This window comes from Rhinoraja longicauda, chromosome 19, assembly GCF_053455715.1.
Source record: "Rhinoraja longicauda isolate Sanriku21f chromosome 19, sRhiLon1.1, whole genome shotgun sequence".
NCBI lineage: Eukaryota > Metazoa > Chordata > Chondrichthyes > Rajiformes > Arhynchobatidae > Rhinoraja > Rhinoraja longicauda.
This window is the reverse complement of record NC_135971.1, coordinates 15,359,781-15,385,406: the sequence shown is the minus strand read 5'-3', so window position 1 is coordinate 15,385,406 and position 25,626 is coordinate 15,359,781. Positions and strand designations below refer to the sequence as shown.

At 46.7% G+C, this 25,626-nt stretch overlaps 1 protein-coding gene across 1 annotated transcript; it reads left to right on the top strand.

Moving 5' to 3' along the window:
- The first annotated feature begins 3,721 nt into the window (after positions 1-3,721).
- LOC144603153 (zinc-binding protein A33-like) lies at positions 3,722-18,666 on the top strand. Its single transcript, XM_078416313.1, has 6 exons — positions 3,722-3,754; positions 3,846-3,941; positions 5,245-5,478; positions 6,683-6,705; positions 6,803-6,921; positions 18,010-18,666. Exons 1-6 carry the CDS (start codon positions 3,722-3,724, stop codon positions 18,543-18,545), a joined length of 1,041 nt encoding a protein of 346 aa, XP_078272439.1. The 3' UTR covers positions 18,546-18,666.
- Positions 18,667-25,626: the final 6,960 nt, after the last annotated feature.

Here is a 25,626-nt window from a genome sequence, read left to right as displayed (position 1 = left end):
AAGGCAAATGTGGGTCCCTTGAAGACAGAAGCAGGGGAATTTATTATGGGGAACAAAGAAATGGCAGATGAGTTAAACCGTTACTTTGGATCTGTCTTCACTGAGGAAGATACACACAATCTCCCAAATGTTCTAGGGGCCGGAGAACCTAGGGTGATGGAGGAACTGAAGGAAATCCACATTAGGCAGGAAATGGTTTTGGGTAGACTGATGGGACTGAAGGCTGATAAATCCCCAGGGCCTGATGGTCTGCATCCCAGAGTACTTAAGGAGGTGGCTCTAGAAATAGTGGAAGCATTGGAGATCATTTTTCAATGTTCTATAGATTCAGGATCAGTTCCTGTGGATTGGAGGATAGCAAATGTTATCCCACTTTTTAAGAAAGGAGGGAGAGATAAAACGGGTAATTATAGACCAGTTAGTCTGACATCAGTGGTGGGGAAGATGCTGGAGTCAATTATAAAAGACGAAATTGCTGAGCATTTGGATAGCGGTAACAGGATCATTCCGAGTCAGCATGGATTTACGAAGGGGAAATCATGCTTGACAAATCTACTGGAATTTTTTGAGGATGTAACTAGGAAAATTGACAGGGGAGAGTCGGTGGATGTGGTGTACCTCGACTTTCAGAAAGCCTTCGACAAGGTCCCACATAGGAGATTAGTGGGCAAAATTAGGGCACATGGTATTGGGGGTAGGGTACTGACATGGATAGAAAATTGGTTGACAGACAGAAAGCAAAGAGTGGGGATAAATGGGTCCCTTTCGGAATGGCAGGCAGTGACCAGTGGGGTACCGCAAGGTTCGGTGCTGGGACCCCAGCTATTTACGATATACATTAATGACTTAGACGAAGGGATTAAAAGTACCATTAGCAAATTTGCAGATGATACTAAGTTGGGGGGTAGTGTGAATTGTGAGGAAGATGCAATAAGGCTGTAGGGTGACTTGGACAGGTTGTGTGAGTGGGCGGATACATGGCAGATGCAGTTTAATGTAGATAAGTGTGAGGTTATTCACTTTGGAAGCAAGAATAGAAAGGCAGATTATTATCTGAATGGTGTCAAGTTAGGAGGAGGGGGAGTTCAACGAGATCTGGGTGTCCTAGTGCATCAGTCAATGAAAGGAAGCATGCAGGTGCAGCAGGCAGTGAAGAAAGCCAATGGAATGTTGGCCTTCGTAACAAGAGGAGTTGAGTATAGGAGCAAAGAGGTCCTTCTACAGTTGGACCGGGCCCTGATGAGACCGCACCTGGAGTACTGTGTGCAGTTTTGGTCTCCAAATTTGAGGAAGGATATTCTTGCTATGGAGAGCGTGCAGCGTAGGTTCACTAGGTTAATTCCCGGAATGGCGGGACTGTCGTATGTTGAAAGGCTGGAGCGATTGGGCTTGTATACACTGGAATTTAGAAGGATGAGGGGGGATCTTATTGAAACATATAAGATAATTAGGGGATTGGACACATTAGAGGCAGATAACATGTTCCCAATGTTGGAGGAGTCCAGAACAAGGGGCCACAGTTTAAGAATAAGGGGTAGGCCATTTAGAACGGAGATGAGGAAGAACTTTTTCAGTCAGAGGGTGGTGAAGGTGTGGAATTCTCTGCCTCAGAAGGCAGTGGAGGCCAGTTCGTTGGATGCTTTCAAGAGAGAGCTGGACAGAGCTCTTAAGGATAGCGGAGTTAGGGGGTATGGGGAGAAGGCAGGAACGGGGTACTGATTGAGAGTGATCAGCCATGATCGCATTGAATGGCGGTGCTGGCTCGAAGGGCTGAATGGCCTACTCCTGCACCTATTGTCTATTGTCTATTGTCTATTGACCTTATCTTTTTTCCTGACTATCGTGTAATGAGGATCTGTGATGCCATCTGCCAGCCTGATTCTCTCCTCACTTACACCTCAATCATCCCCTCTGACATCTTCAGACTTTAAACTCAAAGCTTGTCAGAAGCTGAAGATAGACACTAAAGCTGGAGTAACTCAGCGGGACAGGCAGCATCTCGGGAGGGAAGGAATGGGTGACGTTTCGGGTCGAGACCCTTCTTCAGACTCAATCTTCGGTTTAAACCAGCATCTGCAGTTCCTTCCAACGCACGGGTCGATTCTGACCGTTTGGAGATGGGTCTTGACACGATTCCTTCTCTCCAGAGATGCTGTTTGTCCCGCTGAGTTACTCCAGCACTTTGTGTCTGTCTTCGGTTTAAACCAGCATCTGCAGTTCCTTCCGACACATACCGACTGATTACTGTTCACTTCAGCTTTGATGGCAACCGGTATTATGGCGCTGATGGCGGCGGCAACCCGAGACCCGCTGTTGCCGCGGCTCCTCATCCCCCTCCTCCACCCTCTCCCCCTCATCCCCATCCCTCTCCGCCGGGCCTGCAGCGGCGGCCCCGACCCCGACCGGCAGCGGCTCCACAAGGAGCGGCGGCGGCTGCGGAGAGTTGCTGCCATGGAGTCCCGGAGTAGAGGAGGAGAGAGAAATGGAGGGGTGAGGGAGAGGAGGAGAGAGAAATGGAGGGGTGAGGGAGAGGAGGAGAGAGAAATGGAGGGGTGAGGAGGAGAGGAGGAGGCGAGGGAGAGGAGGGGTGAGGGGAAGGAGGGGGTGAGGGAAAGGTGGAGAGGAAGTGGGGAGGAGGAGGAGAGGTGACGGAGTGGAAGAGGAGGAGGAGAGGTGAAGGAGAGGAAGTGGGGGGGTGAGGAGGAGGTACAGGGAGAGGGAGAGGAGGGTGAAAGGGAGAGGGGGAGGACGAGAGGGAGTGGGCGAGGAGGAGGATTTGGGAGAGGAGGAGAGGGAGAGGAGGGGTGAGGGGGAGGTGGAGCAAGAGGAGGAGGGATGATTCGGAGGTATCCTCTTTATTCAGGAAACGGTGCTTCAACTTCACTCCACGATGTTGTCCAGCCTCACGTACCCATCTGGCAGCTTGTTCCAGACACCCACGACCTTCTGTGTGAAAATGTTGTTCCTCAGGTTCCCGATTAAATCTTGCACCTCTCACCACAAACCTGTGTCCTCCCTCTCCCCCCTCAACTGTGTCAACCTATTGCCAGCCAGGCTTTGTCCTGCCCCCTTCCTCCCTTCGTTATTCCATCTTCCACCCCCTACAATCAGTCTGAAGAAGGGACCCGACCCGAAACATCAGCTGTCCATGTTCTCCAGATGTGCTGCTTGACCCACTGACTTACTCCAGCACTTTGTACTTTTTTTTGGTAAACCTGCATCTGCAGTTCCTTGTTTCTGCAGCTTCACGTTGAACATTTGCGTCAGATTTACATTCATTCCTCTCGACGGCAGCGTGCGCAGTGGACATGCGTTTTGAACCAGGAAATGACACAGTTAAAAAATGGCTTCGAAAGAACAGGTCGAGAGTTGGTCCGAGGAGGTAGTTTGTCCCATCTGCCTGGATTTCTTCACCGATCCGGTGTCACTGGAGTGTGGGCACAACTTCTGCCGCTCCTGTATCACACAGAGTTGGGACAGGGAGGAGAGAAACTCCTGCCCGGAATGTAGAGAGGTGTTTACAGACCGCACCCTCAGGGTGAGTCGGGCCTTGGCGAGACTGGCTGAGAAAGCTCGAACACTGAGCCTGAATCGGACAGAGAAGGAAAGTAAACTTCACTGCGAGGAACATCAGGAAGAACTGAAGCTGTTTTGTGAAACTGACAAGAAGCTGATCTGTGTGGTTTGTGCAGCTGGGCGGGAACACAAGTCTCACAGCTTCATGCCGGTTAAAGAAGCTGTTGAAAACTACAAGGTAAAAGCAAACCGATTTTGATCGCATCATTGTTTAATTCCGTCTTTATTGTCTAACGCTTTCATTCTCCGATTTTCAAACACAATCGCAGGGTCAGGTTAAAGCTTCCATCCAGTCTCTCACAAAAGACAAATCAGAGATCCAACAAATGGAGCAACAACAGAAAGAGAAGATTTCTGGAGTTCTGGTGAGGCTTTTAAGTTTCGATTTCCTGATCTTGTGCAGGTTTGATCCCTGTGACGCGTGTAATAACAGGGCAACGCAGTGACACAAGTCGTGCTGCTGTCTCCCAGTTCTGGTGAGCGGGTTCGATCCTGACCTCGGGTGCTGCATAGAAAATAGGTGCAGGAGTTGGCCATTCGGCCCTTCGAGCCAGCACCGTCATTCAATATGATCACGGCCTACTTTTTATTCTTAAACTATAACCCCTGGTTCTGACTCCCCCAACATCGGGAACAATTTTCCTGCACCTAACCTCTCCAATCCCTAAAGAATTTTACATGTTTCTATAAGATCCTATCAAATTCCAGTGAATACAAGCCCAGTCGACCCATTTAAAATCAGGCTGAAGAAGGGTCTCGACCCGAAACGTCACCCATTCTCTCTCTCCTAGATGCTGCCTGACCTGCTGAGTTACTCCAGCATTTTGTGATACATTCTTTCATCATATGTCAGTCCCGCCATCCCGGTAATTAACCCGATGAACCTACACTGCACTCCCTCAATAGCAAGAATGTCCTTCCTTAAATTAGGAGAACAAACAGCACACAATTTTCCAGGTGTGGCCTCAACAGGACCCTGCACAACTGCAGTAGGACCTCCTTGCTCCTAAACTCAAATTCTCTCACAATGAAGGCCAACATGCCATTAGTTTTCTTCACTGCCTGCTGTACGTGTATGCTTACTTTCATTGACTGGTGTACAAGGACACCCATGTCTCATTGCACCTCCACTTTTCCTAATCTGACACCATTCAGATAATAATCTGCCTTCTTGTTCTTGCCACCAAAGTGGATAACGTCACATTTATTCACATTTTACTGCATCTGCCATGCATCTGCCCACTCACCCAACCTGTCCAACTCACCCTGCAGCCTCACAGCATCCTCCTCGCAGCTCACACTGCCGCCCAGCTTTGTGGCATCCGCAAACTTGGAGATGTTACATTTAATTCCCTCGTCTAAATCGTTAATATATATTGTAAATAACTGCGGTCCCAGCAATGAGCCTTGCGGCACCCCACTAGGGAGTGGTGGACGGATAAATGGGAATTAATGGACACCTGAAAAGGAATAGGCAGCTGGGAATTGTATTAGGTGTAGAGGATTGAAGGTTATAAGATTACCCTCACAACATTTCAGAAGCATTTAGACAAACTATTGAATTGCCAAAGCAAGTAAATAAAATGCACAGGACAAATGTCATCGTCAACCTCTGAGGGAAACACAATCAGTGACATTACATATTGATCTTCACCTTTCATTTGACAGGAACAGTCACACAACCTTCAGTCCAAGATCGCATCCCAGTTTGCTGAACTGCACCAGATTCTCACTGATAAAGAGCAGCGCGTACAGGCAGATATCCGGGAGGAAGAGAAGAGGATTCTGAATAGAATGAAGAAAAATCTTGGAGAGATCAAAGAGAATTTAAAATCTATTCAGGAGGAACTCTCTAAGTTGCAGCAGCAGATGGATCAAAAGGACAGTGTGGTGTTTCTGAAGGTGAGGGGTTACACCACAGTCTGGCGAAGTGAAAGTGCAGTCACAAAATGGAGGGGGATATTTCAGAAATACATGCTGCAATTACCAGTAATTCAGAACTGGGTAAATGTTTCATCTGTTCCAGCTGTTGTTCCCAAACTAATTGGCCTCCCGCATAATCTATGGGATCTCAGGACTGCCTGGCCTGAATGTAGAGAGGTGTTTGTATTCTTTGGAGTTGAGAACTATGACGGGTGATCCTATATCTGATCCCAAGGGCCACGAATGGACAGAAGGCAGTAAATCTCTGGGATTCTCCAACCAAGAGACTCTGAGAGGTTTAACCTGTTAGACGTATTTATACCAGAGGAAGATACATTTTTGAAAATTCGGGGAACTGAAATCAAAGGGAATGGAACAGGGCGGAGGAGTTTGTTCCTGGGCTAGATCAGCCATGACCACATTGTGGGGATTAACATTGAAATCTAGAACGTGGCGCACACAGCAGATTGAACATCTATATCCGGTTCCCATCAGCAGTGGGTGGTCACCTTGGGGGAATTTGCTCTGTTTGTTTTACCCACCTTTGTTCACCATAGAATGACATCCCATTCTACATAATAGACAGGCCATTCGGCACATCCTATCCAGTCAGGATTTCTGCTCCACTCAACATCCCTCCCATCTACTCACCACACCCGGTAACAATACCCTGAATTCCAGGAGCGCTCGCGTGTTTATCCCGCTTGCCCTTAAATGTATCTCTGCTGTTGTCTTCATTCCCTCCAATGCAAGTGAGGTCCATGTTCTCATGACTGCATTCCTTTCGGTATTTGTTGAAGACCACGTTACGTTTCAGCTTTGATCTTTGCTCTCCCATCGATTAGAGATATTATTTCATCCTCACCCATTTAAATCCACCGATAAATTAAATCCGATCTCATCATTCCTGACATTTTCTCCAGATAAAATCCCACGAACTGCCCAGTCTTTACATTGAGCTCCATCCTCTCAGTCATGGCATCATTCTCATGAACATTCCTTGTGCTTTTCCCCATCGTTCTACGTCTCGACGGTAATGTCCACTTTCTATCTGCATGGCAGCGGAGATAAGAGTTGGGAAATGGGAATTATCAGAGGGTTGTAGAAATGTGGAGAAATTCCCGCTGTCGGGATGAGGACGGTCCATCTCAGTCAATTGAGATTTGTGTTTTATTTCTTTCAGGGGGAAGCTGGTCGCAAGCAAAGGTAGGACATGCTCTTGATGGAAACATTGTAAGTTTTCGTGGAACAGTTCAAAACATTTCTAATGCTCAGTTGATAACCGGCTGTTAAATATTCGCAGTGTTCGTGATGAAGCCAAACCACTGTCGGTGGTAGAGGAGGCCTTGCCGATTGAAAAGTTTCATTGCCCTGTTTCATTCAACACAACATTTAAAGAAACATCTGATGACTTCAAGCAAGGTAAAGCTTATAACTTTTCCATTGTTCTTGTTTCTGACATCTTGAAGTAAGATGTGTACGAAAGAACTGCAGTTGCAGATTTAAATCGAAAGTAGACACAAAATGCTGCTGTGACTCAGCGGGACAGGCAGCATCTCAGACGAGAAGGAATGGGTGATGTTTCAGGTCTGGACCTGAAACGTCACCCATTCCATCTCTCCAGAGCTGCTCCTGTTGTAGTCCGTGGCCTATTAGAAAAAACAGGCAGACAACCGAATTCATTTAACCTCTTTATTCTACTCACCCAGGTGGGAGAGAGTCTAGAAACCGAAGCGTTTAGAAACGCTTAGGAAGCCAGTGTAGTCTCTCTCCCCGAATGCTAACAATTACACACATTTTATACCCGTAATACATGTGCCAGTACATTTCCGTTGCTAAATCTTTATGTGCCCTTTAGGACCCCTATGTCCTCCGTGTCCTGTGTGACCTACATGTCCTCGGTATTCCCAGGACCAAAGAGCAGGCTATATGGCCAAATGTCCCCCTTAACCATCAAAGGATGGTTAACCATCAAAGCCTTAAAGCCAGTTGCCCATATCAAAGGATACACTTAGCCATAAACCGCGCTTCCATGCTGACAACAGGATGTCCTGGCAACATAATCGAGCTGGAGCGTTCACACCCCTTTTACACCCCTGCAATAAAACCCACATGGCTACATTCGTAATGTGAGCCCTTACATTCCCGTCTTTGATTATGCTATAATCACAGTCTTTTAATGTGGCCGATTGACAAATATTTGGCATATACATCGGCCGAAGCAATAACAGATTAACAGAATCACAACAATTAACACAATGATACTGCCATAATGGAGAATCGGCCCCCACAAATATCCTAAACCAAACCAATCCCATCTTGAAGCATTAATTCGATCTTGGGCTAAATCTGCCCCTATTTTCCAATTCAAGCCAAGTCAATTTTATTTGTATAGCACATTTAAAAACGACCCACATTGACCAAAGCGCTGTACATCAGTTCAGGTACTAAGAACAAACATACAATGGCACACAAACATAACAGCACAAACATAAACAGTTCACAGCGCCCCCTCAGAGGGCTCAAACGCAAAACACTCTTTCTATAAACTCCTTCACATGCCCCGTGATATTGGTAATATTGGAGGATACATCTGGTACAAATGTACAACATTCTTGCCCTATCATAGCACAGGTACCCCCTCTCTCGGCTGGCAGGAAATCTAGGGCCATACGATTCTGGAGAGCGACAAGACGCAGGGCCATCATTTCAGTTGTTAACTGTCCTATTTGTTCCTGAGTCTCGTACAGTCCATCAGCAGTACAATTTGCTAATTGTCCCAAACCACTGTCGGTGGTAGAGGAGGCCTTGCCGATTGAAAAGTTTCATTGCCTTGTTTCATTCAACACAACATTTAAAGAAGAATCTGATGACTTCAAGCAAGGTAAAGCTTATACCTTTTCCATTGTTCTTGTTTCTGACATCTTGAAGTAAGATGTGTACGAAAGAACTGCAGTTGCAGGTTTAAATCGAAAGTAGACACAAAATGCTGGAGTGACTCAGCGGGACAGGCAGCATCTCAGTCGAGAAGGAATGGGTGATGTTTCAGGTCTGGACACTTCTTCAGTCTGAAGAAGGGTCTCGACCTGAAACGTCACCCATTCCTTCTCTCCAGAGCTGCTCCTGTTGCAGTCCGTGGCCTATTAGAAAAAACAGGCAGACAACCGAATTCGTTTAACCTCTTTATTCTACTCACCCAGGTGTGAGAGAGTCTAGAAACTGAAGCGTTTAGAAACGCTTAGGAAGCCAGTGTAGTCTCACTATAATTATGCTATAATTATGCTATAGTCTTTTAAAGTGGCCGATTGACAATAGACAATAGGTGCAGGAGTAGGCCATTCAGCCCTTCGAGCCAGCACCGCCATTCAATGCGATCATGGCTGATCACTCTCAATCAGTACCCCGTTCCTGCCTTCTCCCCATACCCCCTCACTCCGCTATCCTTAAGAGCTCTATCCAGCTCTCTCTTGAAAGCATCCAACGAACTGGCCTCCACTGCCTTCTGAGGCAGAGAATTCCACACCTTCACCACTCTGACTGAAAAAGTTCTTCCTCATCTCCGTTCTAAATGGCCTACCCCTTATTCTTAAACTGTGGCCCCTCGTTCTGGACTCCCCCAACATTGGGAACATGTTTCCTGCCTCTAATGTGTCCAATCCCCTAATTATCTTATATGTTTCAATAAGATCCCCCCTCATCCTTCTAAATTCCAGTGTATACAAGCCTAATTGCTCCAGCCTTTCAACATACGACAGTCCCGCCATTCCGGGAATTAACCTAGTGAACCTACGCTGCACGCCCTCAATAGCAAGAATATCCTTCCTCAAATTTGGAGACCAAAACTGCACACAGTACTCCAGGTGCGGTCTCACCAGGGCCCGGTACAACTGTAGAAGGACCTCTTTGCTCCTATACTCAACTCCTCTTGTTATGAAGGCCAACATTCCATTGGCTTTCTTCACTGCCTGTTGTACCTGCATGCTTCCTTTCAGTTACTGATGCACTAGGACACCCAGATCTCGTTGAACATCCCCTCTTCCGAACTTGACACCATTCAGATAATGATCTGCCTTTCTATTCTTACTTCCAAAGTGAATAACCTCACACTTATCTACATTAAACTGCATCTGCCATGTATCCGCCCACTCACACAACCTGTCCAAGTCACCCTGCAGCCTTATTGCATCTTCCTCACAATTCACACTACCCCCCAGCTTAGTATCATCTGCAAATTTGCTAATGGTACTTTTAATCCCTTCATCTAAGTCATTAATGTATATCGTAAATAGCTGGGGTCCCAGCACCGAACCTTGCGGTACCCCACTGGTCACTGCCTGCCATTCCGAAAGGGACCCATTTATCCCCACTCTTTGCTTTCTGTCTGTCAACCAATTTTCTATCCATGTCAGTACCCTACCCCCAATACCATGTGCTCTAATTTTGCCCACTAATCTCCTATGTGGGACCTTGTCGAAGGCTTTCTGAAAGTCGAGGTACACCACATCCACCGACTCTCCCCTGTCAATTTTCCTAGTTACATCCTCAAATAATTACAGTAGATTTGTCAAGCATGATTTCCCCTTCGTAAATCCATGCTGACTCGGAATGATCCTGTTACCGCTATCCAAATGCTCAGCAATTTCGTCTTTTATAATTGACTACAGCATCTTCCCCACAACTGATGTCAGACTAACTGGTCTATAATTACCCGTTTTCTCTCTCCCTCCTTTCTTAAAAAGTGGGATAACATTTGCTATCCTCCAATCCACAGGAACTGATCCTGAATCTATAGAACATTGAAAAATGATCTCCAATGCTTCCACTATTTCTAGAGCCACCTCCTTAAGTACCCTGGGATGCAGACCATCAGGCCCTGGGGATTTATCAGCCTTCAGTCCCATCAGTCTACCGAAAACCCAAAACCATTTCCTGCCTAATGTGGATTTCCTTCAGTTCCTCCATCATCCTCGGTTCTCCGGCCCCTAGAACATTTGGGAGATTGTGTGTATCTTCCTCAGTGAAGACAGATCCAAAGTAACGGTTTAACTCGTCTGCCATTTCTTTGTTCCCCATAATAAATTCCCGAAGCAATAACAGATTAACAGAATCACAACAATGATACTGCCATAATGGAGAATCGGCCCCCACAAATATCCTAAACCAAACCAATCCCATCCTGAAGCATTAATTCGATCTTGGGCTAAATCTGCCCCTATTTTCCTAGTCAAGCCAAGTCAATGTTATTTGTATAGCACATTTAAAAACAACCCACATTGACCAAAGCGCTGTACATCAGTTCAGGTACTAAGAACAAACATACAATGGCACACAAACATAACAGCACATACATAAACAGTTCACAGCACCCCCTCAGAGGGCTCAAACGCTAAACGCTCTTTCTATAACCTCCTTCACATGCCCCGCGATATTGGTGATATTGGAGGATACATCTGGTACAAAAGTACAACATTCCTGCCCTATCATAGCACAGGTACCCCCTTTCTCGGCTAGCAGGAAATCTAGGGCCATACGATTCTGGAGAGCGACAAGACGCAGGGCCATCATTTCAGTTGTTAGCTGGCCTATTTGTTCCTGAGTTTCGTACAGTCCATCAGCAGTATAATTTGCTAATTGTTCCAGGGCACTAGCTAAGTTTCAAATTTCAGTTCCCGCCCGAGCGGTTCCCCATCTCGGGAATATTATCCACCAAATATCTCTCAAACTCCGATACAGCTCGTTTAGAGCGCCACTCTGGATGTTGTAGAGGATGATTTATAATTCGTAAATGTGGGATTACAAAAGCTAGATAACAGCACCCTGTCCAGGTCTCATAAGACCCCTGATCATACCGTGGTGAAAGTCTTGGTAACCAGACATATGCCCAGCTCCCACATATTAAGTAAGTCCCATTAAGAGGTCTTGGGGGAACTGCAGTACTGAAATGGGTGCATGTGCTGAATCCCACAGACAGGCTAACTTCATTTGGTTTAGATCCCATTCTACAGAAACAAGTTGTATTTATTGGTGTTTCTGGAGAGTCATGAGGAGAATTAACTTGTATCCGGGGCCAATTCTCCTGTGTTTGATTAAGATAGGGTCTCAAGGACCACCCATTAAAACATTGAAATCCACAGTCATCTGGTCGGTTATCATAATCCGTACACCAATTATTGGGGCCAGGGCTCTGTGAGTGATTAAAAAAGAACCGGGCAGACCTGGTGTTCTAAAGCACCAGCTCACCCTCCGAGCAAATGGTTATCGCTCTCAATACTAGGCAGTAAATAAGTCAATAGTAAGGCGTGCACGGAATAGGAGTAAGGAAAGGTGTTATCCATAAAATAGTTCACCATGAAGTTGCTACGCCCGATTAAAAGTTTTGTCAACTTGTAACATGAATTTTAAAATATCTGGACTGAAAGACAAAAACAAAATTCCCATGTAACCTCCAATTTTTCCCAGTCTATTCTTCCCCTCATCTCCTCTCATAGGGACGACTGATGTAACCCTCGAGTTCGTCTAGATCGACTTCACTCGGAGTGAAGGGGACCGGGTAAAGAGGCATCATGCTTTTTCAATGTGTTGAAACCTGGGGCGCACACCCAACAGGCAGACCGTTCCACCTGTGTAGCATATGTCTGACATAAAGAGAGGAAACGATTGGTTCGCCGGAGATCCGAGGCTCGTCCTTCTATCTGACTACCGAGGGTCAATATAATCCACAATCCCATCTTAGCCTCATGTTGTCCCGTGGTTTCTGGGCGTCTCGGACCTGAGAATGCTAGACTGATAAACATTGGGTTAATAATTTCATATATTCAATTAAACGCTCATCCAGGTCGTACAGTTCATGGAGGTTGATGCACCCCTTTTCCTCTGCCCCCCAAGGGGTTCGGAGTGGTTTCTCGTATAATACCTCAGCTGGGGTTAAACCTGTAGTAGAGTGTGGGGTTATACGCATAGAGAATTTATTTTTCAGTGTGCCATTTGCACGTTCCACTAGACCTGCAGCCTGTGGATGGTGTACGCAGTGGAACTGCTGGCGGATATTCAACTGTTTACACATTTCCTCATTAACTTTAGCTGTGAAATGGGGTCCATTGTCCGAGCTTAATGTACATGGTAATCCAAACCGTGGTACTATTTCCCTTAATAAAACTGCTGCCGTGGTGGTAGCTGTATTATTAGTCGTTGGCACCACTTCAATCCATCGGCTAAACACATCAACAATAACTAAACAATACTTATAACTATGTACACGTGGCAATTCAATAAAATCAATTTGTAAACCCCAATGTATTTTGGGGTGATACCATGTAGCATTTATTACATCCAACATTCCCCTCTTACCAGCATAGGTAAGAGAGTGCACATAATGCAACAAAACAGGTAAAAGCGCGTTAGGGACAAAAACTTTGCCAGAGGCAGTAACCCAAAGCGAGTCAGATTCGCGAGGGGAACACCCATCCTGGCTCCACTGGTGTCTCTCAGCCTCGGGGGCGTCCCCCTGAAGCTGGCAGAGGTCCGAAACACTGGGCATAGCGGTAGTTGCAGAAAACTGCTGAAGAATCTAAAATGGTAGGGGTCAGGGCCTCTGTGCGTGCCAATGTGTCAGCCAATGCATTCCCGAAAGAAATGGGATCCTTGACAGATGTATGCGAATTTCATTTAATGACAGCCAAGGTTTCCGGGAGTGTTAAACCCACTAGTAGATTTCGGACAAACAGGGCATTTTTAATAGGAGGCCTGCTGCAGTCAAAAAGCCCTTGTGCTGCCACAGGGTACCAAAATCATGTGCAACCCCAAAAGCATATCGTGAGTCGGTGTAAATATTAGCACATTGGTCAACGCAAAGGTGGCAGGCCCGCGTGAGGGCAAATAATTCAGCCTGCTGGGCAGCATGAGGTGTACTGGAAAAGGCGAGGGTAGGCAGTATCCTCAATCTCTAGCGCCGATTGTGCGGATTCTTGTTCGTGGCGCAACTTAACCCTTTCACCAACGGTTGTCTGGGACCTATCCATATTCCCTGATGCTGCCTCATAATTGGGGGGGTAGTCCCGAATATCCTGGCGGGAGGGTAGAACCGGGACTGGCACCACCGCAGCCGGTGGCTCTGCCTGTGGGGCTGTGGGGATCGGATACGTCAGGGTTCCTCGTCACCCTCGGATTCCTGATTACCTAATATAGCCGCTATGCCTTCCAGTGGTTCGGATTCTGACTTTTGTTGTTGTTGTGCGGGATATATCCCTTTGGTACCGGTTTTAAATTCATCTCGAGCTCGGGTAGCACAGTCAAGTCTTAGATCATACACCTTACATTCCGCTTGCAAAATATCGCATGTTTTCGGTATTCCCAACCTATCACACACTGATATCCCTCTACTACTTGCATTTTCCCTCCCTCGATTCCTGATGGCGTTTCTGCACCCCTTCTCTCCATTCTTTAATCCTCTTTGAGAGTCTCTACATTCCATTTACCTCCCACTGGCCAGGCCTCGTTTCCCAATCTTTTCATTAACGAAGCAAATAAATAAATAACACACGTGTTGTACCGGAGCACCGCCATCACTCTTATCCAAAGACTGATTTGCCCATATGTCTGATTGCCAATTATCAGAAATTATGTTACCAATAAATACTACCAATAAATATTACCAAACGATCAATTTTATCCAGACCAAGACAATGACAACAAGAGTGACCGCCCCTTACCTTCCAAATCCGAAACCTTATCCTTATCCCTGTCCTTATCCTTATCCTTTTCCTTTTCCTTATCGGTTCGTCTGTGAATCTCAGTTGAACACGAGATCAACCCCAAACGAGGGACTTCAGTGTCTGAAAGACGTCAACGTTCGGGGTCTCGAACAACGGTCGAGAAGTGCACTGTCCCCTTCGGACGTGTTTCAGTCACCGCTGCCTCTTAGTCGTTCGTGGATGACGGTGCCAAAGAGATCCTGCCGACTACGCCAAATGTTGTAGTCCGTGGCCTATTAGAAAAAACGGGCAGACAACCGAATTCGTTTAACCTCTTTATTCTACTCACCCAGGTGGGAGAGAGTCTAGAAACCGAAGCGTTTAGAAACGCTTAGGAAGCCAGTGTAGTCTCTCTCCCCGAATGCTAACAATTACACACATTTTATACCCGTAATACATGCGCCAGTACATTTCCGTTGCTACCTTATATGGCAAGTTTTACAATGTCCTATAAATCTTTATGTGCCCTTTAGGACCCCCATGTCCTCCGTGTCCTGTGTGACCTACATGTCCTCGGTATTCCCAGGACCAAAGAGCAGTCTTTATGGCCAAATGTTCCCCTTAACAATCTAAGGATGGTTAACCTTCAAAGCCTTAAAGCCAGTTGCCCATATCAAAGGATACACTTAGCCATAAACCGCGCTTCCATGCTGACAACAGGATGTCCTGGCAACATAATCGAGCTGGAGCTTTCACACCCCTTTTACACGCCTGCAATAAAACCCACATGGCTACATTCGTAATGTGAGCCCTTACACTCCCTGTCCCGCAGAGTTACTCTAGCATTTTGTGTCTACCTTTGATTGGTCTATCTTTAAGTAATGCTAAGATGCAAAGATTAATGTTATTTTGAACTGAAGGGAAATTGAAGATTTGATCTGCCACCAAGCTCATCTGCTGGAAAGCATCACCGAGTCAGAGAGCTTTGTAGCACAGCAACAGGCCCTTTGACTCGACTCGACCATGCCAACCACGTTGCCCAACCAAGCTAGCCCCACTTGCCTGAGTCTGGCTCATATCCTTCCAAGTCTTTCTTATCCACGTATCTACCCAATTCTCTGTGAACTGATGTAATTGTACCTGCCTCGACCACTTCCTCTGTCAGATCGTTCCACATCTACACTACCCACTGACTGAAAAGCCTGCTCCTCAGGTCCTTTTTATTGTTTCCACTCTCACCTTAAACTGATGCGCTCGAGGTTTAGACTCTCCGACCTTGGGTAAAGTATTGCGGCTAATCACCTTGTCTGTGCATCTTATACACATCTATAATGTCACTCTGACAGGCTCCCAAGAAAAAATGTCCCAGTCTGAATAGTCTCAGGAATGAGTATATGAATCTATGATGAGCGTTTGTCGGCATTGGGCCTGTACTCGCTGTTGCTTAGAGGAATGAGGGGGGATCTCATATAGAATAGTGAAAGGTTTGGATAGAATGGACGTGGAGAGGATGTTTCAATTAGTGAGCGAGTCTAGGACTAGATATTTATTTACAAAAATGCTGGAGTAACTCAGCAGGTCAGGCAGCATCTCAGGAGAGAAGGAAAGGGTGACGTTTCGGGTGGGACAAAGGAAGGATGTAGGTGGAGACAGGAAGACAGAGGGAGAACTGGGAAGGGGGAGGGGAAGAGAGGGACAGAGGAACTATCTAAAGACAATAGACAATAGGTGCAGGAGGAGGCCTTTCGGCCCTTCGAGCCAGCACCGCCATTCAATGTGATCATGGCTGGTCATTCTCAATCAGTACCCCGTTCCTGCCTTCTCCCCATACCCCCTGACTCCGCTATCCTTAACAGGTCTATCCAGCTATCTCTTGAATGCATTCAGAGAATTTTGCCCACTAATCTCCTATGTGGAAACTTGTCAAAGGCTTTCTGAAAGTCAAGGTACACCACATCCACCAGCTCTCCCCTGTCAATTTTCCTGGTTACATCCTCAAAGAATTCCAGAAGATTAGTCAAGCATTATTTCCCTTTCGTAAATCCATGCTGACTCGGAACAATCCTGTTACTACTATCCAAATGCTCCGCAATTTCGTCTTTTATAATTGACTCCAGCATCTTCCCCACCACTGATGTAAGACTAACTGGTCTATAATTTCCCGTTTTCTCTCTCCCTCCATTCTTAAAAAGTGGGACAACATTAGCTACCCTCCAATCCACAGGAACTGATCCTGAATCTATAGAACATTGGAAAATGATCACCAATGCGTCCACCATTTCTAGCGCCACCTCCTGAAGTTCTCTGGGATGCAGACCATCAGGCCCTGGGGATTTATCAGCCTTCAGTCCCATCAGTCTACCCAACACCATTTCCTGCCTAATGTGGATTTCCTTCAGTTCCTCCGTCACCCTAGGATCTCTGCCCACTAGAACATCTGGGAGATTGCTTGTACCTTCCTTCGTGAAGACAGATCCAAAGTACCGGTTCAACTCGTCTGCCATTTCCTTGTTTCCCATAATAAATTCTCCCGCTTCTGTCTTCAAGGGACCCACATTTGCCTTGACTATTTTTTTCCTCTTTACATACCTAAAAAAGCTTTTACCATCCTCCTTTATATTATTAGCTAGTTTACCCTCGTACCTCATCTTTTCTCCACGTTTTGCCTTCTTAGTCATCTTCTGTTGCTCTTTAAAAGAGTCCCAATCCTCTGGCTTCCCACTCTTCTTTGCTTTGTTGTACTTCTGCTCTTTTATTTTTATGCTGTCCTTGACTTTCCTTGTCAGCCACGGGTGTCCCTTACTCCCCTTGGAATCTTTCCTCCTCTTTGGGATAAATTGGATGGAGTTGAGGGGGGGAGGTGAAGGGACAGGTGTTGCATCTCCTGCGGTTGCAGGGGAATGTGCCCGGGGATGTGGTGGTTTGGGCAGGAAGGGACGAAAGGTCAGAGCCTCAGAATTAAAGGATGTTCCGTTAGGAAGGAGATGACGGGAAATGCTTTTAATCAGAGGGTGGTGAATTTGTGGAATTCATTGCCACAGAATGCTGTGGAGGCCAAGTCGGTGGATATTTTTAAGGCAGAGATAGCTGGATTCTTGATTATTATAGATGTCAGAGGTTATGGGGAGAATACAGGAGAATGGGGTTAGCAGGGAGAGATAGATCAGCCATGATTGAATGGTGGAGTAGAATTGAAGGGCCGAATGGCCAAATTCTAATACTTTCACTGATGACATTACGACCTCATGATGGTCCAACTTCACCTGATAACCCAGCCCTTCAGACCTGATGAAGTTGTTGTAAACCCTTTTGCACCCACTCCAATTGACTAACAAACCCACCCTTCCCTTTGTCTCACCCTCCACTCAAACAACACAGGAGCAGGTCATCTGGCCCCTCGTGTCTGCCCCCTTTCACTGTGATCATGACGACCCCACCACGCACCTCTACCTCCTCTTTAACATCCTCAAATTACCGCTCACCTCAATATCAACCTGCTCCGACCTGCGTCCATATCTGAATAACCCGCTTCATCCCCTCTTCCCCACCGCAATCTCACAATCCTCCTTACTCTCCGCACTCGTCCTCCCCGTCCACCCTCCCCCACCTCACGAAATTCCCCTCTCCATCTCCGGATTAAAACTCTGGGAGAGATGTCTGTTGTCCACCCGCTGTGGTCGGGGTGAAACCGGGGCAGGGTTTCAGTTGTCCGCCCGCCTGTGCCTGAGGCCGAGCGGCCTCTCCCCCGGTCCCGGGGCCGCGCTGCCCGAGTCTCTCCCCGACCCCCGGGGACTCTCTGATTCTCTGCTTCTCCCCCCAGTCTCCGTCACCCTGGATGTGGAAACAGTGCATCGGTGGCTCGAGGTGTCTGAGGATCGGAAGAGGGTGAGAGGGACCGGCACCCGGAAGAGTCTCCCTGACACCGGGAAGAGGTTTACAGGCAGTGCGTGTGTGCTGGGATCGGAGGGATTCACATCGGGGAGACATTACTGGGAGGTGGAGGTGGCGGGGAGTCGGTGGTGGAGTCTGGGAGTCGCCGCAGAGTCTGTGGAGAGGAAGAGACGGGTCACACTGACCCCGGAGACTGGAGTCTGGAGCATCAGGCGGCGGGGTGATGGGTTTGATGCACTCACCTCCCCTCGATCCCGTCTCCCCGCCCGTCCCATCCCCGGGAGGGTGGGAGTTTATCTCAGTTACGAGTCCGGGACAGTTTCATTTTACGACGCGGACACCAAGTCCCATCTCCACACCTTCACTGGGAATAAATTCACGGAGAAACTTTATCCTTTCTTCGGGCCTTATTGGGATGGAAACAAGTGGCTGACAATCTGCTCCGGTTCCGCTCCGGGTGTGTAAAAGGGTCGGGTCCCGGGACCGGCGTCAGGAGCGGGGCTCAGGGGCTGTGGGGCAGAAACCCGGTGGACAACAGGTCGGCGCTGAACGGCTCCCATTTAATCCCCAAATTCCGCTTCGTAAAAACCCCAGTGAGCGCGGAAATAAAACCAGGGGGGATGTAAATGTGGGAAGAGAGAAATAAACAGCAAGTGGAATAATCAGAGCTGTCGATCCGTTCATTTCAACGCGTTAACCGCGTCACTTCTTGGTCCCGCCACTAGATGGCAGCAACGCCACGCGGTGCGACCACAGACCGGCTGTAACTTTGAGAATTAACTTTTGACAATTGCAGAAACAGCGGGAATCTGATTTAATAAGTGACTTTTGTCACCTGTTACCGCACCTGCGGTCCAAACCACATGCATGGCTTAAAATGTGGAATAAAAGCATGAATTGCCCCAAATACTCAGCAGGTCAGGCAGCATCTGCAAGGTGAAACAGACTTTACATTTCAGTTCTAATACAAGTCAAGTTTATTTGTCACATACACACACACGATGTGTAATGAAATGAAAGTGGATTGTGCACAAAAAAGAATTACAGTTACAGCATATAAATAAAGTTAATATGCTCTAATATAAAGTTAATATAAAGTTAATAAAGCTCTACAGCGGGTAGTCCATAGAGCTCAGAGGGCCATCGGAACACAGCTACCAGACTTGGAGGGCATCTACAACACACGATGCCTCAGAAAAGCCACCAGCATCCACAAAGACTCTTCACACCCCTGCAACAGTCTGTTCGAACTCCTTCCATCGGGCAGACGATACAAGGCCTTCTACGCCCGCACCTCCAGACTCAGGAACAGCTTCATCCCCAGGGCCATAGCTGCTATGAACCGGTCCTGCTGAGCCAGATGGTCACAACGCATAGATCAACTTGCACTTTACCCTGTCCAAAACTGTTACAACTGTTTCGTTTCGTTGGGTTGCTGCTGTCTAAATTACCTAAATTATTGCATCGTATGGGAGGCGCATTCCCAATCTCGTTGTACCCCTGGGTACAATGACAATAAAGATATATTGCATTGTATTGTATTGTATAGAGAAGACAAAATTTAGCCCCTGGAGTTATAAAAGTTAACAATCCCGATGGCCTGTGGGAAGAAACTCCGTCTCATCCTCTCCTTTTTCACAGCGTGACAGCGGAGGCGTTTGCCTGACCGTAGCATCTGGAATAGTCCATTGCTGGGGTGGCAGGGGTGTTGTAGTCTGTGGCCTATTAGAAAAAACAGGCAGACAACCGAATTCGTTTAACTTCTTTATTCTACTCACCCAGTTGGGAGAGGGTCTAGAAACCGAAGCGTTTAGAAACGCTTAGGAAGCCAGTGTAGTCTCTCTCCCCGAATGCTAACAATTACACATATTTATACCCGAAATACATGTGCCAGTACATTTCCTGTTGCTACCTTATATGGCAAGTTTTACAATGTCCTATAAATCTTTATGTGTCTTTCGGGACCTCCGTGTCCATTGTGTCCATCGTGACCTCTTCTTTCTTGGGAACAAAGGGCAGTCCATATGGCAAGTTGTTCTTCTTAACACTTCAAAGGATGGCTAACCATCAAAGCCTTAAAGCCAGTTGCCCATATCAAAGGATACCCTTAGCCATAAACAGGATGTCCTGGCAACATAATCGAGCTGGAGCTTTTACACCTTTTTTACACCCCTGCAATAAAACCCACATGGCTATGCTGAATTTGAGCCCTTACATCCCCTCTTTGATTATACTATAATCAGAGACTTTTAAAGTGGTTGATTGACAAATATTTGGCATATACATGGGCCGAAGCAATAACAGATTAACAGAATCACAACAATTAACGCAATGATACTGCCATAATGGAGAATCGGCCCCCACAAATATCCTAAACCAAACCAATCCCATCCTGAAGCATTAATTCGATCTTGGGCTAAATCTGCCCCTATTTTCTTAGTCAAGTCAAGTCAATTTTATTTGTATAACACATCTAAAAACAACCCACATTGACCAAAGCGCTGTACATCAGTTCAGGTACTAAGAACAAACATACAATGGCACACAAACATAACAGCACATACATAAACAGTTCACAGCGCCCCCTCAGAGGGCTCAAACGCTAAATGCTCTTTCAATAACCTCCTTCACATGCCCCGCGATATTGGTGATATTAGAGGATACATCTGGTACAAATGTACAACATTCTTGCCCTATCATAGCACAGGTACCCCCTCTCTCGGCTAGCAGGAAATCTAGAGCCATACGATTCTGGAGAGCGACAAGACGCAGGGCTATCATTTCAGTTGTTAACTGGCCTATTTGTTCCTGAGTCTCGTACAGTCCATCAGCGGTACAATTTGCTAATTGTTCCAGGGCACTAGCTAAGTTTCAAATTTCAGTTCCCGCCCGAGCGGTTCCCCATCTCGGGAATATTAGCCACCAAAACCCCTCAAACTCCGATACAGCTCGTTTAGAGCTCCACTCTGGATGCTGTAGAGGATGATTTATGATTCGTAAATGTGGGATTACAAAAGCTAGATAACATCACCCTGTCCAGGTCTCATAAGACCCCTGATCATACCGTGGTGAAAGTCTTGGTAACCAGACATATGCCCAGCTCCCACATATTAAGTAAGTCCCATTAAGAGGTCTTGGGGGAACTGCAGTACTGAAATGGGTGCATGTGCTGAATCCCACAGACAGGCTAACTTCATTTGGTTTAGATCCCATTCTACAGAAACAAGTTGTATTTATTGGTGTTTCTGGAGAGTCATGAGGAGAATTAACTTGTATCCGGGGCCAATTCTCCTGTGTTTGATTAAGATAGGGTCTCAAGGACCACCCATTAAAACATTGAAATCCACAGTCATCTGGTCGGTTATCATAATCCGTACACCAATTATTGGGGCCAGGGCTCTGTGAGTGATTAAAAAAGAACCGGGCAGACCTGGTGTTCTAAAGCACCAGCTCACCCTCCGAGCAAATGGTTATCGCTCTCAATACTAGGCAGTAAATAAGTCAATAGTAAAGCGTGCACAGAATAGGAGTAAGGAAAGGTGTTATCCATAAAATAGTTCACCATGAAGTTGCTACGCCTGATTAAAAGTTTTGTCAACTTGTAACATGAATTTTAAAATATCTGGACTGAAAGACAAAAACAAAATTCCCATGTAACCTCCAATTTTTCCCAGTCTATTCTTCCCCTCATCTCCTCTCGTAGGGACGACTGATGTAACCCTCGAGTTCGTCTAGATCGACCCTGATACGGCTGCTGCTTCTTACATGGAAAACTAAATTCATCTGTCAGGCATTGGAAATTAAACTGGCACAAAGCATGTCCACAGGTTACAACCCAATAGGCTTGGTCTCTCAATTGTTTAGCTCTGGTCTTATTAAACCATTAAACTATCCTGAGCAGGGTCCTATTCTTTCTGCCTTCCAGGGTATTGTGCCTTTGTCTCCTCTGCACATCATCTGATCGTCTTTACATAAATGTCATGGAGTAAATACAGATTGACCACAATACCATATAATTCTTGAGTGCACTTCCCCTAATAGCAGGAGTAACAATAGCAAAATAGCAACATCAATAGCAAAATCAATCCATCAGCTAAACACATCAACAATAACTAAGCAATACTTATAACTATGTACACGTGGCAATTCAATAAAATCAATTTGTAAACCCCAATGTATTTTGGGGTGATACCATGTAGCATTTATTACATCCAACATTCCCCTCTTACCAGCATAGGTAAGAGAGTGCACATAATGCAACAAAACAGGTAAAAGCGCGTTAGGGACACAAACTTTGCCAGAGGCAGTAACCCAAAGCGAGTTAGATTCGCGAGGGGAACACCCATCCTGGCTCCACTGTTGTCTCTCAGCCTCGGGGGCGTCCCCCTGAAGCTGGCAGAATTCTGAAACACTGGGCATAGCGATAGTTGCAGAAAACTGCTGTTGTTCCCTGAAGAAACTAAAATGGTAGGGGTCAGGGCTTCTGTGCGTACCAATGTGTCAGTCAATGCATTCCCGAAAGAAATGGGATCCTTGACAGATGTATGCGAATTACATTTAATGACAGCCAAGATTTTCAGGAGTGTTAAACTCGCTAGTAGATTTCGGACAAACAGGGCATTTTTAATAGGAGTGCCTGCTGCAGTCAAAAAGCCCCTGTGCTGCCACAGGGTACCAAAATCATGTGCAACCCCAAAAGCATATCGTGAGTCGGTGTAAATATTAGCACATTGGTCAGCGCAAAGGTGGCAGGCCCGTGTGAGGGCAAATAATTCAACCTGCTGGGCAGCATGAGGTGTACTGAAAAAAGCAAGGGTGGGCAGTATCCTCAATCTCTAGCGCCGATCGTGCGGATTCTTGTCCGTGGCGCAACCTAACCCTTTCACCAACGGTTGTCTGGGACCTATCCATATTCCCTGATGCTGCCTCATAATTGGGGGGGTAGTCCCGAATATCCTGGCGGGAGAGTAGAACCGGGACTGGCACCACCGCAGCCGGTGGCTCTGCCTGTGGGGCTGTGGGGATCGGATACGTCAGGGTTCCTCGTCACCCTCGGATTCCTGATTACCTAATATAGACGCTATGCCTTCCAGTGGTTCGGACTCTGACTTTTGTTGTTGTTGGGCGGGATATATCCCTTTGGTACCGGGTTTAAATTCATCTCAAGCTCGGGTATCACGGTCAAGTCTTAGATCATACACCTTACATTCCGCTTGCAAAATATCGCATGTTTTCGGTATTCCCAACCTATCACACACTGATATCCCTCTACTACTTGCATTTTCCCTCCAACTTCGCTCCCTCGACTCCTGATGGCGCTTCTGCACCCCCTCTTTGATAGTCTCGACATTCCATGTACCTCCTACTGGCCAGGCCTCGTTTCCCAATCTTTTCATTAACGAATCAAATAAATAAATAACACATGTGTTGTACCGGGGCACCGCCATCACTCTTATCCAAAGACTGTCCCATATGTCTGATTGCCAATTACCTGAAAATATGTTACCAATAAATACTACCAATAAATATTACCAATAAATATTAATTGCACCCAGACCAAGACAATGACAACAAGAGTGACCGCCCCTTACCTTCCAAATCCGGAACCTTATCCTTATCCTTATCCTTGTCCTTTTCCTTATCGGTTCGTCCGTGAATCTCAGTTGAACACGAAATCAACCCCAAACGAGGGACTTCAGTGTCTGAAAAACGTCAACGTCCGGAGTCTCGAACAACGGTCGAGAAGTGCACTCTGTCCCCTTCGGACGTGTTTCAGCCACCGATGCCGCTTAGTCGTTCGTGGTTGACGGTGCCAAAGAGATCCTGCCGACTACGCCAAATGTTGTAGTCTGGCCTATTAGAAAAAACAACCGAATTCGTTTAACCTCTTTATTCTACTCACCCAGGTGGGAGAGAGTCTAGAAACCGAAGCATTTAGAAACGCTTAGGAAGCCAGTGTAGTCTCTCTCCGAATGCTAACAATTACACATATTTATACCCGAAATACATGTGCCAGTACATTTCCTGTTGCTACCTTATATGGCAAGTTTTACAATGTCCTATAAATCTTTATGTTTCTTTCGGGACCTCCGTGTCCATTGTGTCCATCGTGACCTCTTCTTTCTTGGGAACAAAGGGCAGTCCATACGGCAAGTTGTTCTTCTTAACACTTCAAAGGATGGCTAACCATCAAAGCCTTAAAGCCAGTTGCACATATCAAAGGATACCCTTAGCCATAAACAGGATGTCCTGGCAACATAATCGAGCTGGAGCTTTTACACCTTTTTTATACCCCTGCAATAAAACCCACATGGCTACGCTGAATTTGAGCCCTTACAGGGGCCCCTCATGATCTTGCTTGCTCTGGATCTGCACCTCCTGATGTATAGGTCCTGCAGGGGGACGAGTGTAGTTCCCATGGTGCGTTCTGCCGAACGCACTACTCTCTGCAGGGCCATCCTGTCCTGGGCAGAGCTGTTCCCAAACCGACGGTAATGTTGCCGGACAGGATGCTCTCTACAGCCCCAGAGTAGAAGCAATGAAGGATCCCCAGAGACACTCTGAATTTCCTCAGCTGTCTAACGTGGTAAAGGCGTTGCTTTGCCTGACCCACCAGTGCGGCAATGTGCGTTGCCCACGTCAGATCCTCTGTAATGTGGACTCCCAAGTGTTTAAAACTGCTCACCCTATCCACAGTAGACCCATTTATCTCCAGTACCGTGTACGTCCTTGGATGTTTAGCTCTTCTAAAGTCCACAATCAGCTCCTTAGTTTTAGTGACATTCAAGAGGAGGCTATTGTCCTGACACTAGAGTGCCAGATCAGCCACCTCCTCCCGGTAGGCCTTCTCATCGTTGTCGGAGATCCAGCCCACCACCACAGTGTCATCAGCAAACTTGATGATGGAGTTTGAGCTGAACCTGGCCCCATAATCATGTATGTACAGGGAGTACAGTAGGGGGCTAAGGACGTAACCATGGGGGGATCCTATGTTCAGACTGAGGGAGCTAGATGTGTGTTCCCCCATCCTGACCACTTGGGGCCTGGCGGTGAGAAAATCCAGGACCCAGGCACACAGAGGGGTGCTAATCCCCAGTTCCAGCAGCTTCTCAGCCAGTCTGCTGGGGACTATTGTGTTAAAAGCTGAACTAAAGTCAATGAACAGCATCATCACATAGCCCCCCTGGCTGTCCAGATGAGAGAGAGCGGTGTGCAGAACCTGGGAGACCGCATCATCCGTGGACCTGTTCGGACGGTATGTGAACTGTAGTGGGTCCATGTTGCGAGGACGATGAATGGTCTTTCCATTCGGATTTTCAGGATCTGTGTTTTTTTTTACTTCATCCAGTTGATTGGGTGATTGGAATGTGAGACTGAGCATATACTGCCAACAAAAAAACAGAAAACGTCCGCATTCAGCAGCTTGGGCAGTATACTATGGGCACAGCGCTGTGGGGTTTAAATATAGCACTATGTCCACAGTGCTATGGGTCACAGACTGCTCAGGAAATTTACGTTTACCAAGGGTGACCATCCCTGTGGGGTG

Bases quoted from the DNA above. Each gene is read 5' to 3' on its own strand.
- LOC144603153 (XM_078416313.1), top strand. From the start codon at position 3,722: ATGCCGGTTAAAGAAGCTGTTGAAAACTACAAG. The intron at 3,755-3,845 runs GTAAAAGCAAAC...ACACAATCGCAG, and splicing joins AAGCTGTTGAAAACTACAAG to GGTCAGGTTAAAGCTTCCAT. The intron at 6,706-6,802 runs GTAGGACATGCT...AAATATTCGCAG, and splicing joins GAAGCTGGTCGCAAGCAAAG to TGTTCGTGATGAAGCCAAAC.